Source organism: Engystomops pustulosus, chromosome 1 (assembly GCF_040894005.1).
Source record: "Engystomops pustulosus chromosome 1, aEngPut4.maternal, whole genome shotgun sequence".
Taxonomy (NCBI): domain Eukaryota; kingdom Metazoa; phylum Chordata; class Amphibia; order Anura; family Leptodactylidae; genus Engystomops; species Engystomops pustulosus.
Genome location: NC_092411.1, coordinates 69,650,889 through 69,665,018, shown reverse-complemented (window position 1 = coordinate 69,665,018; position 14,130 = coordinate 69,650,889). Strand labels below are relative to the sequence as shown.

At 41.6% G+C, this 14,130-nt stretch overlaps 1 protein-coding gene across 13 annotated transcripts in view; it reads left to right on the top strand.

Moving 5' to 3' along the window:
* Positions 1 to 14,130, top strand: part of PITPNM2 (phosphatidylinositol transfer protein membrane associated 2) — a 202,802-nt gene that overhangs the window by 144,659 nt on the left and 44,013 nt on the right. For 9 of the 13 annotated variants that reach the window (XM_072144160.1, XM_072144167.1, XM_072144187.1 and 6 more), the window contains 4 exons: positions 757 to 849; positions 5,205 to 5,449; positions 9,033 to 9,222; positions 9,723 to 9,842. In XM_072144160.1, coding sequence (XP_072000261.1) covers positions 757 to 849; positions 5,205 to 5,449; positions 9,033 to 9,222; positions 9,723 to 9,842 — 648 coding nt within the window. The remainder of the gene's footprint in view (positions 1 to 756; positions 850 to 5,204; positions 5,450 to 9,032; positions 9,223 to 9,722; positions 9,843 to 14,130) is intronic. The other 4 variants (XM_072144181.1, XM_072144201.1, XM_072144223.1 and 1 more) reach the window with 1 other exon arrangement.

Sequence of the window (14,130 nt, the reverse complement as noted above, 5' to 3'; positions counted from 1 at the left end):
ATAATTTAATCCCAGAGGGAAATTACAGTATAATTATTTACTAAAACTCGCATATTAAAAGAGCTGCAAGGGAATTACCTGGATATATTTTGCTAGGTTTAGGAGAAGTTGTTTGGTATCATCTGCCTGTATGGTGTCAAATTTATACATACATCTAATAACAATTGGCAATATTTTACTAATGCCTCAGGCATTGGAAATAGTTAGGCTCATCCCCACTCTCTAACAGTTGTCACATGCTATCATCTGGAATGTGTTGAAATATCTTGACTTACTGACGCCTCGGTATTTTATTTCTCTCCCCCTAATGGTTTCTGGATATAAATTCTCTCGGAGGGCACAGTAGCACACTTAAATATAAGATTATTTATAATGCTATACTGATACAGCCAGAGAGACATCCATCATAAATGTCTCGGTGGTATGACTTCATAGAGAAATAATGTAGCTCTCACACATTCGCATCTATCTAATCTGACTTTTTAATCGTTTGCTGAGGGAAGTAAGTAGAGAATGCTTGCAGGATTCTTCTGTCAATGTGGGTTTCCTTCAGTTCAGAGAATAAGCAAACTATTACCAATATACATTCTTAGACTTCCAAGTAAAGTGAAGAAGACAGATTCATAACACTCTATTAACCGTAACATAGACCTTTCAATTTGGCTCTTTTACTTTTCACTCTTTTGCTTTGTATCTGCAGTTTCTTGTTTCCAAACCAATAAGGAAACTGAGTTGTGTTTGTGCTTTTCTGTGCAGAGGCACACTGCTGTTCTCCATGCACAAGTCATTCCCAGCATTCCAGCTGTCACTCTCACAAATGTCATTACAAGTTACCCAGCTTTGGCTTCAGTAAGTACAGTAAAATCTAGCTGCTCTAGTCAGACGCAATTGTTTTCTGTTTGCAAGACGTCATGTACTTACTAAACAAAGCCAGGGCAATAACAGCTCTAACATCATAAATATAACACATACTCACTCTATTCTGCATGTTTTAGTTTGGGGTTTTGTGTTTGAGTAATAAATGGGAGTTTATTATGCTAAGCCTTAACCTCATTTTGTAAATTGCATGCTTTGATAAATAATTTATTACTAAAATCCATTTGGAGTTAACACACTCTATAATTGTCCTTTTTTGTTGTTGTTTATTTGTTGTTTTTTTTTCATTTGTCCTGTTCAATAAACTTGATTGAACCATAAAATCTATCTGGACAAAACTAGTTGCCTGTAAGGTGTATTTTGAAGATCTATATTGTACAGAGCCAGGCCCAGTGGCTGTTGCATTGGTGGGATAAAGCAGAATTAATAAAAAAATTAAATTGAAATATTGGCATAAGTCTCATAAGTCAGGTGTAGTTTCTCCTATTCCTAGTCTCCATCTTCGTTTCTGTAGAATGGGTACCACCAGGGTACCAGAAAATCCTTTGGTTCCAGATTCTAACACCATAAAATAGAAGAAGAATAACCAGATTGGAAGTGAATGGAGAAATCACTGGAGATTATGGTCCATTTCTTACAGGTTGAATCAAAATACTGGATGGATTATTACAATTTATTGATGATACATCCTACATTGGGATTTTGTAGATTGAGGGTGGTACAGCAAGATAACCAACTCTTGTAGCCCATTATACCCCAGTCCCGCACTATACTCTATGCACACTGGGGCAATTTAATTTTGCCTTTTGCCTCAGAATCTGGTATCCAATTAATGAAAAAAAAAATTTCAGTGTAAAAACATAAAAAGAATGCAACTTTTGGTGTATTACCTGTCAATTTTTCAAAACTGGGCCTGTTGGTCTCCGGGCCTAGCTCATGGCATGGGTACTCTTTGCTTAGGTTCTGTGTGATGTTCTCTTTCATCTTTTGGATGTCAACACCAAGAAAACATACGGTGAACCTTCATTTTGCATGCAGATGAGCTCCATGTTTATTTAACGTTTAGGTTTCTCTTCAATGAATGTAAAGCTACCCGCAAATAATGCAAGACTCCAGGCAATACAAGGAAATAATGGAACAGTGTGTATTGTCTCAAAGCTATCCTTGCTTCCAGTAATCATTAAGAACTAGTATTTTTATGAGGCTATATTTGTCTTTCAAAAGTAAGCCAACCAGGCAGCAGTCTCGCCTTTTAACCTGAGATGTCTTCATTCATTTTATGTCTCCAGCAGTGATCTAGCCAGAGCCTGTCTGGCAGACTGTATAGCAGACATTGTCCAGAGATATGACCCATGGATTGAATGGAGAAACAGAAGTCATGTAGAATGACCTGGCATGTCATCATAAGCTAGTGATATTGCTTCAAGGGCTACCTGCAAGAGACATTAACTCCCTATGAACCTAGTAGTCACTTGTTCTATAAATTACTGCTGAAAAAGTAATTACAAATTATGTATCATTTTTATGTGCATCAGTAAGGGGTGTATTGTCAACAAATGCCAAATACTCAATTAAAGACAATAAGAAAAATGTCTTCTCCTTCCACTTGCAGGTTGTTATTAAAGGGGCTGTATTACTCCTTTAAAGGGAACCTGTCAATAAAAACATGCACAAAAAATATTACTCACTCCCCCCCCTTCCTCACTGTGCCTTTGTTGAAAAGTGCCACATTGGTGTGGGGTGTGCGTTCAGTTTCCCACTCCGTACACACTGTTAAATTCACCATGCAACTGAGAGGGACAGCTTTTTGGAAAGGGCAGGGAGAGGATTTCCTGTCTGCTCAGGTTGTGATTTTAAGAGCGACAGAGCTGTCAGTCAAGGAAGGAGGTGTGGTTCACTGGCAGCCGGGGAGAAAGCTTGACTTATCTCTTCAGAAGTTGAGTACTTATTTGCATATCAGAAAAATGGTTGTAATTAAGATACAGTGCCTCACTGGCAGATCATTTTAGGTGATATGGGGAGGACTTCTAAGCCTTTAGCAGCTGGTGTTTCTGGTGTGAGGAGCAAAATGCTGGTCTCTGGTAGTCTTCATGACTCTATCATGGATGCTGAAAACAGCAGCAATATGTTTATTAGGAGCTTCTGTACCTTTAACTTTATGAAAATGACCACAAGGGCTCTGGGAGGCATTACAATAGCCCTTCTGGACTGTGGGCTTTGGCTGTTACACGCCACAAGCCCCCTGCTTCACCGGCTCCCCCCTCCGTCTGCCGGAATATTGCTGTGCTGCTGCTGTGATATTACAGCCACAGCCTGTGAAGCCCCCCAAAGTCCTTGCCTGAAAAAGGAGGACTTCTCAAATGTCACAAGCCACAAGGATGCAGAGTGGACTATAACCTTATGCATGGCCTTTTTTTTTTTTTTTTTTTTTTGCATTCAAGTGAAGAACTGTGATGTTATCTATTTTCACTTATCTTGTTGCATTTCATTGTTGTAAAGACTATTTATAACTAAGAAGTTGAATAGGCTATGACGCTGTGGTCTGGATGATACTGCAATGGTCATGTGAAGATGAGTAAAATGTCCAGAAAGGACCACAGATTTTGGGAGCAGTGTGCCATTGCTGAACTGCTGGAGTGTGCCATTGTGTTTTTTTCAAGACGGCATCTTGTGAAGAGATGAGCTATATTTATTGATTTTATTTTGTGTTGTTATATTTAGAATTTTCATCTCATCATGTTTTGGCACATTGGAGCAAATTTATGAAGGATTTTGCGATGCACTTTAGTCATACTATACACGTTCTTCATGACATGGTATTTAAGAAGTGTCTGCTCTGTCATTGTGTCACACACTACCATTTTGTGACGCAGATGCGCTGCTTACATGCCACACTAATTAGGCTGCGTGCCGTCGGACAGTCCGACTTATTTGGACTGAGCGTCGTATTTAACTTTCAAATTGTGCTGCGCGCCCTGTGTTAAAGGTGCACCACAAAAAAGATGGTGAACTCTGTCAGATCTAAGTGGGGAAGTGGCAGATTCATGATTTCTGCACGATCATAGTGAATCGCCGCACGCAGCAATTTATACGAAAATGACACTTTCAGTGATCTCCAGTGACCTGGTAAGTAAATGTGCCCCATTGCCCCGAGCATAGGCATTCTTCCTTTTTTTTTTTTTTTTTTTTTTTTAAATGCAGTTTTTTTCCTTTGGCTTTTTTTGGGTAGGGTATGTCAACTTGGGCTGTTAAAAATTTGTTGTGGATCTACTACAAAATACTGGTAGTCAATCGAACATAAAAATCAGCAATGCAATTAAAGTGGAGAGACACAGTGCAGCACCCTCCTCACCGCCATCTGTGTCACCAGGCCTTTCCATTACCCTTTATTACGCCTTGCCTTCCTGTCAGCCGCACAGTTTTACAAGTTTACTCTCAAGTGGCAAGTAAAATGTATGAAGTAATAAATGCCTGAGTGTTTAATGGTATACGTTGGAAACATGATCTGTCTTTACCGTAACCAGTTTTCATAACGGCTGAAAGAATCATTATACCATTAGGTTATTAAGAATATTAAAAGATTGACCATAAGCTTTGATTGTATTCTGCAGTCACTCTCTATTACCAGCTGTACTACTGACCATGAAACTCATATTCACTGTCTGAGCCTTTTTTCCTTTTGAGCAGCAGATGTGTTTTTTCAAGACAGCAAATTTCTTATCTGTTGCTTAACACATTCTCTTTGTGTAAATGACAGACTGTTCCCTATAAACACAGAATTTGGGTTGTTCATAGAAAACTTTTAACTGTTTTGACTTGCCTTATCTCTCAGCTTCAGAAAATCAGAGCTGACCTTCAGTAACAGCTGGCGTCTAATGTTACAACATGTTAATATGAGTATAGGCTGGATCCACCCAGGACCTGCAGAGGGAATTAGACGTGGATTTTTTTCAGAATTATGCAAAGAAAAGCCATGTGTTTTTCAAATGAATTCACAATATTATTTCTACGAGTCAGGTGTCGCTTTCACATTTTTCTTTGCAAATGGTGCAAAGTACAGTTAAACAGTCATTATTACATTATATTAATTTGCACTGCAGTTTTTCCATGTTGAAGAGCTTTGCTGAAATCTTATCTATCCTGCATATTCTGTGCATCGCACTGGATTATCCCCCTTTATTGAAGGAATAATCATTTGAGTTGGGTTGTTAAATATGTTGCTTGCCATGTACAGTATTATTAATGAAGGGTTACTGCCCAATTTTTTAAAATTATAAATTATTAATAATGAATTAAATGGGATCTAATTATTTTTGTGTTCCATTAAGGATGAATCAGCACAAGCCTCCATGCAGCCATGCAAAGTCCATGTGCTAATCCTGGTACTTCATGGAGGTAATATCCTGGATACCGGCAGTGGAGATCAGAATTCCAAGCAGGGTGACGTCAATACCATCAAGTCTGTGTTTGACACGGTAATGAGGGTGCATTACCCAGCGGCATTAGGACACATTGCAGTCAGGCTTGTACCCTGCCCAGCCATCTGCTCGGAAGCGTTTTCACTTGTATCCAAGTGAGTCTTTATTTTTTTTCCCATTGTAATCTTGAACCTTGTTGTCCGGGAGGGCACAAAAAAGCAAAGCTCGATGTAGGAAAAGAATAACGATTAGAGCATATCAATGGGTGATATTTTCAGCCTGCTGGATTATTTTTTATTTTTCACTTTGCACTGATTTAGATCCCCCACTAGTCATGAAAATGCAACTAGTGACACAGGAATGATATAGCATGGGTGACCATATTTATTCATTTGAATAGGGTATTCTGTTTACCTGCAAAAAACATGTCCGTGCATTGATGATGAAACATACACTAATGTACATGAACACAAATAGCCGTCCTCCTCAGGTCTCCTCAGAATGAAACCTAAAACAAAACGGGCAGTCCCCGGGTTACATACAAGATAGGTTCCTTGGGTTTGTACTTGAATTTGTATGTAAGTTGGAACTATATATTTTATAGTTGTAGCTCCAGACAAAAATTTTTTTTGTCCCAGTGACAATTAGATTTTCTAAATTTTTTGCTGTAATGGGACCAAGGATTATCGATAAAGCTTCATTACACACACCTTACAGCTGATCATTGCAGCCTGGGACTAGGGTAAAGCAATCCAGAGAGCATCATCAGAGGTCAGAGAGGTCTGTCTGTAACTAGGGGTAGTCTGTAAGTCGGGTGTCCTTAATAATGGACCGTCTGTGTGTGTATACCAAAAGTTAGGACGCACTTTCTTATTCAAAGAGTTGTATTTTCATGGCCATAAAAATTGTAGATTTACACGGAAGGCATCAAAACTATCACATGTGGAATTACTGTATATACAAAAAACAAAAAAAGGTGAAACAGCTGGAAATATGTCTTGTATTGGAGGTTCTTCAAAGTAGCCACCTTTTGCTTTGATTACTGCTTTGCACACTCTTGGCATTCTCTTGATCAGCTCCAAGAGGTAGTTACCAGAAAAGCTTATCACATCACAGGTGCCCTATCAGGTTTAAAAGTAGGATTTCTTGCCTTATAAATGGGGTTGGACCAGTCGTGTTGTGCAGAAGCCAGGTGCATACACAGCTGATAGTCCTACTGAATAGTTAGAATGTGTATTATGACTAGAAAAAAAGCAGCTAAGTAAAGAATAATGTGTGGCCATCATTACTTTAAGAAATGCATGCCAGTCAGTCCAAAAAATTGTAAAGCTTTGAAAGCGTCCCAAAGTGCAGTTGCAAAAACCATCAAGCGTAGAAGTCACTTCTGCTGCGTAGGATAAGTCACCAGTGTCAGCAATCACAGGTTAACAGCAGCTCAGATTAGAGACCAGGTCAATGCCGCACAGAGATCTAGCTGCAGACACATCTCTACAGCAACTGTTAAGAGGAGACTGTGTGCAGCAGCCTTCAAACTCTTTGAATGCGAAGGTGTGTCCAAACATTTGGTGTGTACTGTATGTATATATATATATATATATATATATATATATATGTATGTGTGTGTGTGGTCTTTGGATCATATACATGTGCCTGAGTAATAAACTCTCAATGAGTGAATTTGTATCAAATTGAGTGTAGAAAATGCAGAATTTTTAAAATCTTTGTAAAATCATTGCTTTTTAGTCATTCAGCCAACTTATCATATATACTCGAGTATAACCCGAGTTTTTCAACACAAAAAATGTGCAGGGAAAAGCAAACACTGCTTAAACCTGGACAAGTACTTATCACTCTCCTGCTGTATGTGCTTTAAGCTGCTCTTCTCGCTGTACAGGGCTGCTCTCTTTCCAGTCACTGACATCTGTAGCAGATCATAATGTGACACCTTGTGATAGCACATTATAGGAGGTGTTACTCTATAATGTGTGATCATAGTATCATTGCATAGATACACACTAAATGTTCCTTTGTCTTTTTTTTTCTGGGGTAAAATTAATTTCAATTTTGGGTTCACACTGATTTCAAGAGTTCAGTTCACAAATTAATTTTGAGTGATCTGTTTTTAGCCGGTTAAAATGAAAATGCTAAAGTATCTCCGTGAATGGTTTGTTTGGTGTCTACACAGGTAGAGCAGTAATGCAGATTACATGATGCAAGACATTGAAATGCAATGCAAATCTAACAAAAAAGATTGTCATTAAAGATAACTAAAGGGCATACAAGGGCATAGAATTGCTGGGCATTGGCTGCAGCAGAATCTTCTGCTGCTTACCTGCAGTAAAGAACATTAGCATCATAGTGGATGGGATTTGTACAAAAACTTGCAGCAGAAGAGGAGTACCCCCGTGCAGTTGTAGACTGTAAATGGTTAAAATCCCTTAGCATTACAGAGACCAGATGGATGGTCACTTGTTAAAATAGGTTTATTTATAAAGTTCTCACAATTATAATGGTATCATAGTTTATACGGTTGCAAAAAGACACATGTCCACCAAGGAAAAGAAGGGATTGGATGAGGAAGAGATTTATGGGAAAAAAATTCTATATAACATAACCATCAACCAAACCATTACCGTATATACTCGTGTATAAGCCGAGTTTTTCAGCACAAAAAATGTGCTGAAAAACCTAATCTCGGCTTATACACGAGTTAATAAAAAAAAAAACATGAGTTAATAAAAAAAAAAAAAAATTAATTCTCACCCTCCGGCTCCCAGTCCTCGGCGGCGGCTCCTGGTCCTCGGCGGCAGTTCCCGATCCTCTGCGGCGGCTTCTCCCTTCGATCTTCACGTGCCGGCAGTCGCGTCTATGCGACTTGCCGGCGGGCGCATAATATGATGTAGCGGTGTCGCCGCTGACGACGTCATCAGCGGCGACACCGCCGCATCGCACTGTGCGCCCGCCGGCAAGTCGCATGGACGCGTGAAGATCGAAGAGAGAAGCCACCACAATGGACCGGGAGCCGCCGCCGAGGACCGGGAGCCGCCGCCGAGGACCGGGAGCCGCCGCTTCAAATCAAAGGTGAGTATCGTCGGAGGGTGAGTATTAAGTTTATTTTTTTTTATTATACTGAGGGCAGGCTGTATACTTTTTGGGGGCAGGCTGTATACTTTTTGGGGGCAGGCTGTATACTTTTTGGGGGCAGGCTGTATACTTTTTGGGGGCAGGCTGTATACTTCATGGGGGCAGGCTGTATACTTCATGGGGGCAGGCTGTATACTTCATGGGGGCAGGCTGTATACTTCATGGGGGCAGGCTGTATACTTCATGGGGGCAGGCTGTATACTTCATTGGGGCAGGCTGTATACTTCATTGGGGCAGGCTGTATACTTCATGGGGGCAGGCTGTATACTTCATGGGGGCAGGCTGTATACTTCATGGGGGCAGGCTGTATACTTCATGGGGGCAGGCTATATACTTCATGGGGGCAGGCTGTATACTTCATGGGGGCAGGCTGATTGTATACTACTTGGGACAGGCTGTATACTACACCCTCGGCTTATACTCGAGTCAATAGGTTTTCCCATTTTTTTTTTTTGTGGTAAAATTAGGGGTCTCGGCTTATACTCGGGTCGGCTTATACTCGAGTATATACGGTATATTTTATAAAAGCTATGATTTCACAAGTTACATATTGAAAATGGTATTAATGCAGATTCCCTTCTTGTGTGTTTGCAGCTTGAGTCCATACAGCTATGATGAAGGATGTTTATCAAACAGTCAGGACCACATCCCCCTTGCAGCCCTTCCACTCCTGGCCACATCCTCTCCGCAGTACTTGGAAGCTGTTGCAATGGTCATTCATCGGGCCAACCAGGTTTATTTGGATTTCACTAAATCGCAAGAGGGCATGTCCTTTTCTGGGCAGGTGAGATAAAGCAGAGCATTTTCACGGGGCCAAGTTCAAAAGCCAATCACCTTCTATGACATAATTTCGTGATAGGAATGCATGTATTTATGCTGGCCATCTATAAGGTAGAAAAGATGCCTCTAAACATGACATTAAAGTTGTCGAAAATGAACGATGAGTGTAGTGAATATGAGCAGGGAAGTTTAACAGCAATTGTTTTAGCTGGCGAAAGTCATTGCCAGAAATTGTTCACGTTCATTCGGAGAATGGAGTCTGCTTAGAGTCATGAGTAGGCAGAGAAGCTGAGATTGATACAGAAGGACATTTTACAAAGGTAAAATGTCTATTGTGTCATTTATATATCCCAATTTTAATTTTTAATTTAAATTGGGATAACTTTAAATTTCCACAAAAAAATGGACACCTAAAATCTGGAAACTAATAGAAGCTGCTCATCTTGTCTCAAATGTCTTAAATTCCTTATTCAATTTCAATTGTCATTTTTTTTTTCCTCAAAGGTTTGCTTAGTTGGTGACTGTGTTGGTGGGATTTTGGGATTTGATGCCTTATGTTACAGCAATCAAACGGTGTCAGAAAGCCAGAACAGCAGCCGCAGAGGAAGCGTTGTCAGTGTCCAGGTAAAACACATTGAATCATGTTTCCCTTTTCTGTCTATTTATTTGTCTTTGGCAGATACCTTTATGTGACAAACCAATGCTTAACCTACCATCAAGATTGATGGATTTGGTTGACTTTTATGGGCTGATTTTTCTTTTTTTTTTTTGTTCCTCAAATTTTGTACATCTCTGTACAAATGCTATTGCATCAATATTTCCAGCACTTTATACTGATTTTTAGCTTTACTTAATACATAAGACATAAATCCTTTTGCTTGTTATATGTAGAGGCTAAAATCTTTAGACTTCTCTTATACTTTCCTACTCTCCAGAGTGTTACATAAGGTTAAGATGATTAAATTACACCATTATAGCACTTTGGAAAATAAACATCAGCTCCTTAATATCTTTTTGCCAAACTACTTGGGATCAGATGACGTTAGGAAAATCTGCAGCATGTAGAAAGACATGCACACTAAGTTACAAGAAGTAGGACATCCTGTCTGGCATTGTTCTAAAGTCTTGTTCATTATCATGCTTTTTAGGTTTTTCTAAATATTATTTTTTTTTTTCAAATTTTTTAAATTGATCTTTCAACAATTTTTATATATACACAAATACTCCCAATCCCTCCCCAACCACCCTTTTCCACAGACAATCCACTTAACAATCCAGATGAAGAAGCTTATTACAATATTTTATTTACATGGGGATCTTAATGGTACATGGGTGTACAGTTAATGAGTTTTTGTACTGTTATTCACAGCAAATAAGACTTTAACAATCAATCACAAACATTTACATTTAGGCGGAGAAGGGGTTACGCCGCAAATGCACCAATGCCAAAAGTCTCAGAGTCCAGCCAGGGACCCCATATTTGTTCAAAATTTCATGTTTGCTTTTTGTTTGCGATAAACACGTTTTTTCCAGCCTTATGATATTACTCATTTTATTTGCATATGTCTCCAGTCCCGGTGCAGAGGGAGGAGCTAGTACAGTGAGCTTCCTGGCCTGCTAAAGAATTCTGCTCACCCCAAGTGTCACCACATCCTCCCAGTTATTCTGGCCTAGCAAATCCAGGAGGCAGACCACCGGTGTACCCAGAACAGTTACTCCAAAAACTCTAATTATCAAATTTATGATTTTTACAAAATCTCCCTAAATTCCTACATTTCCACAGCATGTGCATCAGATGAGCACCAGCCATGCCGCATCTTGGGCACAAATCCCTTCCCTTAGACCAACCTTATGTAACCAGCAAGGGATGTGATATACACTGTGTAAGAAGTACAGTAGAGATAACCGCTTCACAAAGGGACAAAGAGGGAACTATAGATAGAGCTGTGGACCATTCTTCGCCCGTTAGGAGTCTCCCTCCCACTTTGCACGGGCAATCAGGGGGTATTTTTCATGCAAAATCTTTTTTTATATCCTTATTTCCCCCTCTCACCACGACAGCACCCAACCAGAGAGAGGGATCCGCCCCCAGGGACAGGAAAACCAAATCTTTTTAAGCGCGGCCCGTCCTTCCTCATTCAGTGGTTTTCCTGTCCCTGACGGGGATCCAGGGAGCCTCAGTGAGGCTCCGTTGCGTGGCGAGAGGGGGAATGGGAGTCCCAGGTACCCCACGGTGGCCTTGCCTGTCCCCGGCCAAGCGCTTACCGGAGGGTGTAGAAGACTCGGCGGGGTGGTGCGATGGAAGCTGCGGGTCGCAGCGACAGTCTGCAGGTGTGGAGGGAACATCCGGGATCGAGGCCGGGGGATCGCGCGCTTCGTTTGGTGCAGGCCGAAAAAAACAAGATGGCGTCCGCCCCACTTCCTGTGGAGACAGGAAGTGGGGCAAGGAGAATGATAGTGCGCACCTGATGACATCACCAGGCGGGAGATTTGAAATTCTGGTCCCACACAGGAGTCCTGTGTGTATTCCACACCACAAGAAATCGTCCAATAAGGACAGCTATACGGAGACATGGGACAGAGTGCCCAAGGTGGATGTGGCTATATCCAAAGTCTCTAGGAAAGTGGCTCTTCCAGTGGAGGATTCCGGGGTTTTAAAAGACCCTATGGATAAGAAAGCTGAAACTTTTCTGAGACGTTCCGGGGAAGCGTCAGTAGGAACATTCAAGCCAAACATCGTGGCTACTTGTGTGTCTAGATCACTGTTTATGTGGCTTACCCAGCTAGAAGAGAAGATCAAGTCGGGTGTTCCAAGATCACAGCTAGTTACGGAGGTCACTACGGCACAAAAGGCCTCAGCCTTCCTAACGGATGCATCGGTAGATGCTCTTAGATTATCAGCAAGGTCAGCAGCATTGTCTAATTCAGCCTGTGGCTCAAGAACTGGTCATGAGACTTGTCATCAAAAAGTCAGGGAGGAATGAGAGAAGATCTCAGGGAGTCGCTGGATCCTGGGAATCATCCAGGACGGCCTAAAATGACCTTTTCTGTCTTTTCCCTCACAGCACTTCAGGATAACATCAGTGGCGGGTCTGAAGACCCAACAAGCTTTAGTATCAGAAGTAAAGTCCTTACTACAGAAGAAAGTACTCAGTAGAGTTCCACTTCAGGAACGAGGGGAAGGGTTCTACTCAACCCTATCCTTCGTAAAAATTTCCACGTCCCCATTCATCCGCATTACGAAAAATATCTGAGAGTGGCAGTGGTACTGGATGGCATCCTCTCTCACCTCCAGTTCACGGCCATGCCCTTTGGAATAGCTATAGCTCCAAGGGTATTCACAAAGTTGATATCATAGGTGGCAGCGTACATCAGGAAACAGGATTTTTGTACCATATCTCGACGATTTCCTACTGGTAGGAAGATCATCAGAGGATCTAGAAGATCAGATAAAGATGGTTCTGGAGACCCTTCACCGTCTGGGATGGTTGGTGAAATGGAAGAAATCTTCCCTTACACCTTCCAGAGTAAAAATATTCCTGGGGATTCGGTTAGATTCCATGATCCAAAGATCTTTTCTTCCCCCCGAAAGGATTCAGAAATTAACAGCTTCAGTAGAGAGCTTATGCAGGAACAGTTCTCCTTCAGTAAGGGAAGTAATGAAGGTTCTGGGTCTCCTCACAGCAGCCATACCGGCGGTGCCTTGGGCAATGTTTCATGCAAGACCTCTGCAGCTATACATGCTGAATGCCTGGGATGGGGATCAGGCCACCTTAGACCAGAAAATTCCTCTTTCACAGGAGGTATTGAATTCCTTGGAGTGGTGGACAAAGGGGGAAACCTTCCAGAGAGGAAGATCTTGGAAGTAGGAAAGACCACTGTCCTTGATAACGGACGCAAGTACCTGGGGATGGGGTGCCCAAGTAAAGACCTCCTGTTCCAGGGAACCTTGGCAAAAGAGGCTCAGGGAATGTCCTCAAACTACAGATAGTTGAGAGCTGTCCTAGAGGCGATGAAGCAATCCTTGCCGGAGATTCAGGGGAAGGACTTGAAGATCATGTCAGACAACATGACAGCAGTAGCTTTTTTAAATCGCCAGGGAGGAACCAGAAGCAAATTTCTGATAGATGTGGCGAGCCAGATCTTCAGCTTAGCAGAGATCAACTTAAGATCACTCTGGGCAGTACACATAAAGGGGAAAGAAAATCTAGAAGCAGATTTTCTGAGCCGTCATCCCCTGAGACAAGGAGAATGGTCCCTCCACCAGGATGTCTTCCACATGATATCGAGACTGTGGGGGCGGCCACAGATAGACCTATTTGCCACCAGGAAGAACAAGCGGGTCAATCGTTTCTGTTCTCTAAACCCGAAAGATTATCCAGTGACCCTGGACGCCTTTCCAACAACATGGAATTTCAACCTCTCTTATGCCTTTCCTCCCCTCGCTATTCTTCCGAAAGTCCTGAAGAAGATAAGGGAAGATCAGGCCAGGGTTATCCTGATAGCACCCTTCTGGCCCAGGAGAGCATGGTTCTCAATACTGAGGGAACTCTCAGTGTCAGATCCTTGGATCCTCCTGGAGAGGCAGGATCTTCTCTCCCAGGGTCCAGTATTCCACCCACAGATGGCAAACCTCCATCTGACGGCCTGGAATTTGAAAGGTGCATCCTGAGGAAAAAAGGCCTATCTGATAAGGTAATTACAACCCTACAGGGAAGCAGGAAAGTAGTTACCTTTAGGATTTATTTTAAGATTTAGAGGGTCTTTTTGGATTTCTGTAGTCCGAATGAGATAAATTTAGATCGCCCGAACATAGCCAGAATTCTAGATTTTTTACAGGCTGGGTTAGACAAGGGGTTGAAGCCAGCTACCCTTAACCCCTTAACGACTTGGCCTTTTTTAGTTTTTTCAC